Source organism: Cynara cardunculus, assembly GCF_001531365.2.
Source record: "Cynara cardunculus var. scolymus isolate 2C chromosome LG 11, CcrdV1, whole genome shotgun sequence".
NCBI lineage: Eukaryota > Viridiplantae > Streptophyta > Magnoliopsida > Asterales > Asteraceae > Cynara > Cynara cardunculus.
The window spans coordinates 20051957-20063617 of NC_037538.1; the positions used below are offsets into that span (position 1 = coordinate 20051957).

At 35.7% G+C, this 11661-nt stretch overlaps 1 protein-coding gene across 2 annotated transcripts; it reads left to right on the forward strand.

Moving 5' to 3' along the window:
* Positions 1-3742: 3742 nt before the first annotated feature.
* On the forward strand, positions 3743-11102 carry LOC112520625 (probable beta-1,4-xylosyltransferase IRX9H). Of its 2 annotated transcripts, none has more exons than XM_025129028.1 (4): positions 3743-5198; positions 7499-7748; positions 9052-9254; positions 10892-11102. In XM_025129028.1, the coding sequence occupies exons 1-3, from the start codon at positions 4291-4293 to the stop codon at positions 9226-9228; spliced, it is 1335 nt and encodes a 444-aa protein (XP_024984796.1). In that variant the 5' UTR covers positions 3743-4290; the 3' UTR covers positions 9229-9254; positions 10892-11102. The 2 variants fall into 2 exon arrangements, with proteins under 2 accessions (XP_024984796.1, XP_024984795.1); XM_025129027.1 differs by having other exon boundaries at positions 10896-11102.
* The last annotated feature ends 559 nt before the right edge of the window (positions 11103-11661 follow it).

The window sequence follows — 11661 nt, forward strand, 5'->3', positions numbered from 1 at the left end:
AAATGAAAGTCATTTTCGTCATTTTATCTAGGCCTGTAAACAAACCAAACGGACACAAACGAAGGCTTGTTCATGTTTGTTCGTTTAACTTAACCGAACAAACACGAGCAGTAAGCGAACAAGAAATTTTGTGTTCATGTTCGTTTAGAAAATGGGTGTATTTGTGTTCATTCATGTTCGTTCGTTGAAATACTAAATGAACAGAAGGTGCCCCGCTTTCATGAGATGCTCCAATCATACTGTTCACATGAGCTAAGCCAATGGACTCAAGCCACTTGTAAGTGGTAAAACAATTGATTTACAAACAGAAAAACCCAAAAATATGAAAAATTGAGATAAACACCCTGGTTTACTTTCTATTTAATATATATATATATATATATATATATAGAGAGAGAGAGAGAGAGAGAGAGAGAGAGAGAGATAGGATTCAAACGAGAATATTAACTATTTAAAAAAACAAAAAAAAATGTTGTTAATGTACAAAATTACAAGTGATTGATCAAATGGAAATAGTCGACTTTTGAGGCCACTTAACTCGCAGGGCAAAGTCGACCAGATCATGTACAATTTGTTACGTGAATCATATATGAGTTTGTACGTTAATTTTTTTTTCTTAAATAGTTAACGTTCTCATTTAAACTTGTCCCTATATATATATAAAAAGAGAGGGGGACATCAAATGTAACATTCCATATTGTTGCAACCAATGCAACCTCTTTTAGTGTAAGATAAACCATTGATCTATCCCATTTTTAATGAGGTTATTATTTAGTTAATTTTGTAACAAAAAGATAACTTCATCATTTTTCCTTTTTTTTTTTAATTTAATTAAAACTTAAATTCCCCTATTTCATGGGGAGGTTTTTAAGATTATTTAATTTATTTAAATATTTAAAATTGTTTTTAATTTATTTATTATTTCACAGATTTAACAACCTTTAAAGTTATCTAAATAATGGCAACTTCGTTCTTTTCGTCATATATATTTCTGAATATGCGTTTTAGTTTCATATACAGTACCATCAACTTATGAAACGTTAAAATGAAAAAGATTAAAGGCTGAGATTAAATTAAAAAGAGTTGCAATATATGAAAGATTTCGTTTTATTTGTATTCTATATATGTACCCTAGAGTAGGGGTGTAAATGATACGAAACAAAACGTAAAATACTCGAGATTGACTCGCTCAAAGCTTAGTCGACACTCGATTCGAATAGGCTTGGCTCGAACTCGAGCTCAACTCGACATATTCACGAGTTGAGTCGAGCTACCCAATACTCGACTCTAAAAACTCGCGAGATACTCGATCTTTTGATATAAAATTAGTTTAAAAATATAATCAGTTTTTAAGATATAATTTGTAAAATATTATATAATAAAAATGTCTTATATTTTTAGATATTTGAACAAAATTGTGCATGTTTTAACTATAAAAACTAATCAATTTTTTTTATTAAATCATAATTAAAAAAAATAAAAACTATAAAAGTGTTGGTAAAGTTGTCCATATTGAAAGAAGAGATAATAAAAGAAGGGTGAAGAGGTGAACCAAACTCGTAACTTTATCTTTTTGATGATAGAGTTTGAGATGCATCCCTTTAGTTTTATAAAAATTAAGAGAACAATTTTTAAGTTTTAAAATTTATAAATAAAGACCCTAAAATTTCTTAAATTTCAATGTGTGAGATTAGTTCGAGCTTTAAAAAAGTTCGAGCTTAAAAAATTATAATCAAGTTCGGTTCGAGTTTAGTTTTTAGATCGAGTTCAAACTTAAAAAATGACTTTTAAGTTCGAATCCAATATATTAATACTCAAACTTGACTCGCATCATTTACACACAAAGGAAAAGGAAAAGTTTCTGTGGGATTTGGATTCCCAGGAGGGATTTGGATTGGATTGGATTTAAAATCCATTCCTGTGTTTGGTTTGCAGGATTTGGATTGGATTTGAAATCCATTCCTCTGTTTGGTTTGTAGGATTTGGATTTGGATTTTTTTTGTAACAGTATATGAAGTACAAATCGGAACATTAATCGGAACAGCATATGAACTTAATCGGAACAACATATGAAGTACAAATCGGAACAAAATATGCAAAAATTGAAGTACAATATGCAGAAATCGAAATACAAATCGGAGCATTAATCGTATTGTGAAGTCGTAACAGAAATCGAAGTAAGTAGAAATTACCTGTCTTCAGCGATGGAGACGAACACGGTGGGATAAAGCTGGAGGAGATGGTCAGGGATGAAAATGGAGGACGCGATGGAGACGACGGTGGGAGAAAGCCACGGCGATGGAGACGACCTCGAGGGAAAGCGACGGAGACGACCTTGGGGGGAAGCGACGGTGATGACCTCGGGGGGAAGCGACGGCGACGGAGACGATCTCGGGGGGAAGCGACGGCGACGAAGACGACCGTGGGGGGAAGCGACGGCGACGGAGACGACCGTGGGGGGAAGCGACGGCGACGGAGATGACTGGGAGAAAGCGACGGAGGTGAGCAATGAAAATGGAGGAGAAGATGGAGACGGGTAGGTTAGGGCAAAAAGAATCCCACGGGAATGGATTCTAAAATACCATGTCTAAGCGAAGGATTCTTAAATCCATTGTTCATGGGATTTCAAAGGAATCATTGGATTTTAAATCCTCACAATCCAGCAAACCAAACACTGGATTTGAATGGATTTCAAATCCAAATCCCCCCAATTCCATTTCATTCCTGCAAACCAAACGCACCCAACAGTTTTAGACAGCAATAAATGTTTTATTTTTTATTAATTTTTTTGAAATATATGAAATCTTTATTAAAATTGTTATTATTTATTAATTATTATTAAATTATTAACTAATTAATATTTATTTATTAACTTATTATCATCAGTAGACGAACATAAATAAACGAACAAAATGTTTATGTTTATTTGTTTAATTAAACGAATGAAAAAACTTGTTCAACTTTATAAACGGACTTTCCATGAACCGTTCCCATTGAACTTTTGATTCGCTTACAGTCTTAGAGGTTGTTTAACAGTTGCTGAATAATTTGGTACATAATCATTAAAAAACTCTCATGATATAGTGCAAAATGAAATGTAGTTGTTTGGTAATTATTTACAATGAAATTAGAGCGCTGAATGGTTAAGGGATGCCCATGATACAAAATCATTTAGAGGGTTTTAGAAACACTAAGAGATAGAATTTTTTTTGTCAAACACGATTATTCTCTTAACGATTCAGAAGTTGTCTCTTAATTGAACTGTTAAGAGGTAAATAAACAACCCCTTAATTTTATCGATTGTTTTTATCTTTTACTCATCAAAACCAATTTTATGATTTTGTTTTATGTGGTTTTTGATCAGGTAAAAAACAAAAAAATGATAAAAGGACAAAAATGTCTCATATTTAACGGAATTTTATAATGCATGTCAGAGGGAGGAACCAAATCTGGATGTTTTTGTAAATCATGATGAACAACTTATAATTTTAAAACTATAAGTACTAAAAATGTTATTTTCAAATAACTACGAGGACCAAATTTGTAGCTTACTCTTAATTAAATAGAATTCAATCACTTGTGTGTGAAATGCTGTAACGGTCCGTGAATGTTGAAACCTTCGATCTACACTGATGTCTTTTTGACCCCCTTTTGTCCCCTTTCGAATCTCTCTTGATTAGATGCACATTCGCTCATCACTCCCTCTCTCCGTCACTGCTTTTCCCACTAAGACTTTTCTCCATTATTGATTCACGATACTTGACGAAAAATTGTCCACAAACGAGCAATCGGAGCATACATTATTGCTATCGTGTTAGACCCACGTTTCCTTTCTGCCTAAATTTCATTTTTGGAGCTGTCATTTTCGTATAGTTTATTTCTTAAGGAAATTCTCGAATTGGGTTCTCGGATTTCTGCTTGATTTATGCATCTCTACATCATCAAACATCAGTAATCTGCTTGACACTATTCAGATTTGAGAGTTAGCACACACTTTGATGATTTAATTGAAGTTTAGGATAAGGGTTATTGACTTTCTCAACGAATCTAAAAGGGAGAAAGGAATCGATGCATTTTATGCTGAATTTACACCCTGCCACTGAAGAGAGAAACGAAGATTTGTTGATATGAGGTGGGTATCTATTCAAAATGTGTATGTCTTCTATTTGTAAGTATAGGAGCTGCTTTTTTTGGGGGGGAAATATGAGGCATGTAGCTTTGATGCTAATTGTGGTAATAGTAAATGTAGATTAGAGAATTCGTGGATTTTGTTTTGTTGATTTAGGTATCATGACCACGATTAGAAGAACATTGTCTCCAGTACCTAGGCCAGGGACTGTGCTAGGTGGAGAAGCTTGTTCAGTTGCTTCTCCATTGTCGAAATGTTCATCTTGTAACCAGGACTATACTCCAACAAGTGGATCGGTTCCTAATTCATCTTTTGCATCTACTGAATACGCTTTGTATCGTTTTCAATCTCTAGTCTTAAATCTTTTCCCAAAAAGAACTTCTAGGCCTTTAGAAAAGCAAAAACCCAAAGGAAATCTCTGGAGGAGGTCTCTTTTTCATTTCATCGTATGTTTTCTTGTTGGAGTTTTTGTGGGGTTTACCCCTATTGTTTCAATAAGAACCTCCACCAATCTCATGTCAAGAAACCAGGCTTTTTCCTTTGAGCAATTCGGGAAAGTTCAATTGAATGATGTTAGTCATATGAAAGTAGTGGAAACGGTGGTGGCCAGTAATGTCTCATCGGATTTGGAGGGACAAATGGGTCAAGCAAAACAAGAAAACGAAACTTCAAATAGTATTGTTCTTGTTCTTCCACAGATTCATGGTCCTGAGATGGGTATTGGCAAGTTTTTGATAATTGTGACCCCGACATATCCTAGGATGTTTCAGGCGTATTACCTTAATCGTTTGGCACATACTCTGAAGTTGGTACAGCCGCCTTTGTTGTGGATCGTTGTGGAAATGACAAGCCAATCGGGTCATACGTCTGAGTTGTTGAGGAGGAGTGGTGTTATGTATAGGCATCTTGTATGCACAAAGAACACAACAGAGATTAAAGATTCTAGAGTGCACCAGAGAAACGTGGCTCTGTTGCATATTGAAACGCATCGGCTTGATGGAATCATATACTTTGCTGATGATACTAATATCTACTCTACCGAACTTTTTGACCATATGAGGCAGATCAGGTACATTCTTTTACTCCTCAATTCCTTTACTTCTAACTTCTTTTTACCCAAATAATTACATGTAGTTTGGCAAATATTTCAATTTAGGTTTTTGGTTTATGTTTTCCATGCTTTACTCTTAGATTTTCTTTTTGTTTGTGTAACATATTTCCCTTACTACTGCCTTGATGCATTTTCTGTTTGCTTGTTTGCACGCACTCTCCCTCGTAGCTTGCTTGCTTGTTCTTTTATTTATTTGTCTTGCAAAACCGGAGGTATTCATGAAAACCACCTCTCGACCCCTTGGGACAGAGGTAAATCTTGTGTACATCTTACCTCCCAGACCCTACGTCTGTATGGGTTCACTGTGCCTGTTTGGTTTGGTTTGGTTTGGTTTGGTTTGGTTTGGTTTGGTTTGGTTTGGTTTGTGTTTGCATTTCTTGAACAAGTGTAAACAAGATATAAGAAATGGTTTGGCGACGGTCTATGCTCCCAAAGAACCAAAACCGGTTATAAAATGCTGTAAAAGCTAGTAATAAATTATAAACTTGATTATGATGTTTTAATAGTTCGCAAAGCAAGTTTATGAATAAAAACACAAGTTGAACTGTTTAATTTTAATGAAACTGTTGTGATTACTATTCACATCATAAAAGGATGTAGACGAACAACAAAAATATGTAAGTGTTACCAAATGATACTTTAATTGCCGGTTTGCAAGCATGGAAAATGATCAAAAACTCAATTTGTAACCTGCATAATTAAAATGTTGGTATGGTTTGAACTAGGATATAGGTTAGTTTTGAATACAATCACTTTGGGTTCACAGCATTCTATGAATGCAGATGATGCATTTTATACTCCTACATGTGTATTATTCGAGTTTTTTTTTTTTTTTTATTAACCTGGATATCCAATCCGCTATGCGAGCCGACTAATCCCAGGGCGACCACCTGCGTCGCAGATAGCCTGGAGTCACCGCATTTGAACCTCCGTGGCCACAAGGGGATTTTTATTCTTCATTGGATTTGAACCTGGGACCTCCTGGTACTAGTGTTTGGTTCAATTCTCATTATAGAAAAGTATTGGGCTGAACTATGAAACTGAGTGTTGACCTTTGTTGGAGCTTTTTTTATTTGCCTACATGGTACATTTTCAGTTAACTTTGGGGGGTAGCTTCATTGTTAAGACCTTGGGTTTGCTCCCTAGAGGTCAACGATTCAAGTCCAAAATAGGGCCACTGAAAATTTGCCTTGCTGTTAACTTCGAGACCCATGAAATTAGTTGAGGTGCGTGCAAGCTGGCCCAAACACCCACAGTTACAAAATACTCTTTGAGTTAGAAAACCTTTTAAGAAATGAAATCCCGGATTTCTTGATTTTACAAACTTATTTTGTTTCTTCTATTTAGGACAAAATCTTGCAATATTTTCATCAAAATTATTGAAACAAGCTTGGCTTAGCAAGCGATACTATTGTATCTTGTTTTAAATGTGTAAACACGTTTAGAACAACACTAAATCAAAAGCGATGATTTAGGAGTAGGAACTTTTTTGGAAAAGGGTGAAGAAACACAGCCGAGTTTGTATTAAAAATGAATACTTGGAACATTGATGTACAGATTTGGGGCTTCAGAGTCTAGTATCTTGTCGAGCAGAACCATAACCCTTTATTTGAAACCCAAGAACTCGTATTGTCTTATTCGTCTTTTTTCATTGAATAATATTATTTACTGTTTGATACTTTCACCAGAAAGCCAATAGAATTTCTTTAGAAAGAATTTTAGGCTTGACCTTCTTTAAACTTGTGCTTGTTTATTGATGACGTTATTGGCTAAAAATTTCAACTTAGATGAAACTTGTTGCTTTCACTAATTATGCCATTTATTAAAATATCAAGGGAAATTCACGAAAATAGCCATTTATGGCAAATATTTTTGAAGAAATAGCCATTTTTTCGAGGTGTACAAAGAAATAGCCGAGAATTCCGCCAAATTTGGTGTGATCCACTTCTCGTTGGATTGTGAGCCCAACTATGAGGTTTACAAACCAATCAGATGATGACACGTGATTCTGCCAAATTTCGTCGAAAAGAGGTTTTCTTTTTGTGAAATTTTGAATTCTCAGTTTTAGCGGGTGACCAGATTCTGCTGAGTTGGGCTCACCATCCGACAAAAAGTTGATTCTGCCAATTGGCGGCTATATTAGCGAAATTAACAGATCTTCAATCTTTTCTCCATAAATGGCTATTTTGGTGGATTTTCCAAATATTAATCATTCGTGTAAATTCGTGCTGACTTCAATTTTTTTTTCCGACTTGAAGGCGGTTTGGTACTTGGCCAGTAGCCAAACTTAAGAAGAACACAAGAGTAGCTACATTTGTGGGGCCCATTTGTAACGGGACACAAGTTATTGGATGGCATACAAATAATGTGATGCGAAGATTCCATAGGTTTCATGCGGACTTATCAGGATTTGCTTTCAATAGCACTATACTTTGGGATCCAAAGAAATGGCACCGGCCTACTATTGAACCAATTAGGCAGCTCGATACTCTCAAGGATGGCTTCCAAGTTAGTTTCCTTTTCTTCCTTCCCGTATTAGTATAACCTATAGTTTACTTTAATTTCCAATATTACCCCTAACATGTAATGCTTTATATCCACAATTAGAATATACGCAATACAAATTGTTGCAGGGGGGGGGATGGGATATACGATTTGGATGGTAGAATGTAGAGTTGTCAATATACTACTTTTTGTCCATAAAAATTGCAGATTCGACAAGGGAGTACTATTTCACACGGGTTATGGAAAATAATTTTCTGACCAATTTTGTTAAAATGTATTACCTTACGACAGATTTAAGAATGCCTCAGTCTAACAGAAGAATGTCTCTTCCTAAAGAACCCTCCCATAAAGTTGGCAGTAATTTCATCATGTATTGGTTGTGATGTTTCCTTATATAGCAACATTTCAAGCTAGAATTACTTGGGGGCCGTTTACCAAATGCTTACCTGGGTAAGCGCTTACCAAGTCACATTACCTTACCAGATGAATATGGCAAGGACCAAGAATCTTATCCGGTAAGAGCGAAGGCAAGGACCAAGAGTTCTTACCCAGTAAGTGATGGCGACGACTCTTACCACGGTTAGCGCTTACTGAGTAAATTATTACATATAATGTTGTTTTGGTGGACTCAAATCTTACTTGGTAAGTAAATGATAGTGTTGAATTTTACCCGTAAGCACTTACTGGGTAAGTGTTTATGTAAACGGCCCCTTAGAGCTTGTTTGTTAACAGCTTAATGAGTTTAATGTGACTCACAGCTTACTCGGTTAGCTATACATGACTGTTTGGTAGTGACTTAATGATATAGGGAGTGGCTTATTCAGTAAGATTCTAGGGAGAGCTTTATGCATAAAGCCAAAAAATTTCAAACTTGCCCCTCCCAATTAAGAACATGTTCCTTTCATATATGAAAAAACTTTCCCAAACAAAAACTCTCCCAATCTATACATACAGATTAATCCATCGAGTCAGCTTAATTCAGGACTTTTAATGGAAAACGAACCAAACAACCCCTTATTTGTGCATAGCAAACGTTTCAAGTAATTGATGGATATATTGAAGAGCATTTCAAACATTCGACTAATAGTCTAGCACTTGCATAAAATTATGAGTCATTACATTACATATGATGCTATGGGTATTTGCTTTTGGTGTGTTTTTCAAGTGTTTTCTGCTTGTGGTTTTTTGTGTTCATTCACATGTGAATGGACAATAAAATGGGGGATTGAATTTGTTTGAAAGACGTTTTAGCGATTGACTAATATGTGAACACTTGTATAAAAGTATGATTCATTATGATTCACAGATCAGCAGTTTCTTAGAACAAGTTGTGGAGGATGAGACAGAAATGGAAGGAATACCAAAGGACTGCTCAAAGGTATTAGTTTGGCATCTTCCTATGGATTCATCATCCGCCCATCCTCAAGAATGGTCGTTCAAAGTTAATCTCGATGCCATTCTTCCGCTTTCATTATCAATTTGATGCTGCAATCCAAGTTCTTTTATAAGGTACATGCATAATCTATTTGAAAGTTTTATTTAGTGTTTAAAACCCCGTCATATATTTTCAGTAGCTTATGGCAATGCTGTTTTTAGATGCAAGTACTATGACTAGGGCTGCAAAAGAGTCAAGCTTTTATCGAGTAATTCAAGTTTGAACTAGCCAAACTGTATTGAGTTTGATTTCAAGCACAAAAATGTGCTCTAAATATACACTGAGTTGTGTTTTTCTATAGTTCCATTTAACATAGGCATTGGGACTGTGTATGAACCTTTTTTTTTTCGTGGGAACTGTAAGAACCACTTTGTTACCGGAGGTTCACGTAAGTTAACATACCTTAACATGAAATGTTATATTATGCTAGGATGTTATTTGTTACCGGAGGTTCACATAAGTTAACATACTTATGTGAACCTTCAGAAATAAAAGTTGTTCCTACGGTTCCCCACCCTTGAACCTAGTTCTCATAGATATTTTTGAGTTATTTGAGCTTTAAAATAAGCATTATATGATAGATGTTTTTCGCGCTCTTGAACTAACTCAAATCTTCCTCGAGCCAAACTTGAGCCTACAAAAAGAAGACTCGTCCAGCTACCAAAACGAGTTCGAGTGTAGACCTAAGACTGTTGAGGTGAGCTTCAGCCCTATTGAGCTCAAGCTTGTTTAGGTTCGTTCGCAGCCTAACTATCACAACTGTATAAGACACAATAAGTACCATGACACTATGCTTATGACTCCGGAAACCTCTATCCCATCACAAACGCAACACGCCATTTTCTGGTGAAGTTTTAATCCAAATTGCTATTTACCCCCCTTAGTCTTGAGGTTGGGCATGGCCGCTTTAGTCATTTTTAAGGACATGACTTATGATAGGAGTTTTAGGAGACGCATGACTAGGGTAGCAGACCAGGAGTGGGGACATGCTGGACGCATGACTAGAGTCCTAAGTTAGAGTATGGTTTTGTAGTTTTCTTGTATCTACTTCTGTTTTTATGTTGTTGCTTACTTCTAACGGGACTTAGTTCTGCTTTTTCCAAATTTATCGAATCTTTCTTTCTTATCTCCTATTCTTTTTCAAAGTCTTTTTTTCTAATTTTTCAAACATTTTGGGTGAACACTTTCTCACACATTTTGCAAGTCGGAGGTCTTCATGGAAACAGTTATCCTATCATTTAAGGTTAGAGGACACGCCTACATACATCCTATCCCCTAATCCGACCTGCGGATGGAATGTAACGTATGGTCCAAAAGATCATCAGTTTGAGCCACGAAATCTGCCTCGCAGTGGAATAAGAAGACCATTATAAATCCGATAGCCTCCGTGACCTTATATATAGGAGTGAGTGTAAGAAAACCATCCAGTCCCAAAGTGCTACAACTAGTTTCCTTAACTATTTTTATTTACTTACTTATTATAGCTTTCATTATTTGCCTATCTTTCTTTAACAAGTCGGGTAGGCAGTCTTCACGGAAACAACCGCTCTAATATGTGGGGTAGAAGTCAAATCTGCGTACATCTTTACCTGCCAGACCCCACCTTCGAGTGGGAGATACTAGTTTGTCTTATTTGGTTTTAGTTTCATCTTTTTTTTCACATTTTGTTTTGTTAACGATTTCTTATCTTTGATTCTACTTGTATTGCAAGGCAGATTGCTTGTGATGACACAGAGGCGAGCGGTCAAACATCACCGGTGTATCGTGGAGGCAAAATTTGCGTCCGCTGTATCATTTCATTTTGTTTGTTTTATGGTTCTGTAAGATGAGTCGACCATCGTTGTACAGTTGCCGACGACTACACTACCTCATTTGTCTTTCAATGCTTTCTTTTTGGCAAAAAAGCAAAAAGTTGCAGCAAATTTGGGTAGAATGAGTTGTGTGTTTCCAAAACATTTGTTTAGTAAAAGGTGTATTAGATGCACGCAGTTCCAACTTAAATGCTAGATAAAACGACATGGGTTTATTTCTTGTTATCCGCCCAAAAATGTCATTTATGTAATATCTAATATCATAAAATTAAAATGGTGGCCTCTAAAAAGTAGGGGTGCATGTGGGTTGGATGGTCTAAAGCGTTTAAATAATTCAACATGATTATAGCGGTTTGAAAAACAATTAATAAAACTTAAAATGAGTTGGGTTTGTGGGTCCTCATCATTCTTTAAATAAGTATGTGCCTTTGAGTTTTGGTGACTTAAAAAGAGGATTGTAGATCGTTTGATTTAATCATATATATATATATATATATATATATATATCATAAATAGATAATATTGAATTATTGATATATAAGTACATATAACAAGCGGACAAATCTTGCTTGCAGAAGATGGAAATATGTTTATGTTCCAACATTCATGCACGCCCCAACACCAACCAACAACCATCGCCCCACCCCCACCATCCGACCACCACCCCACA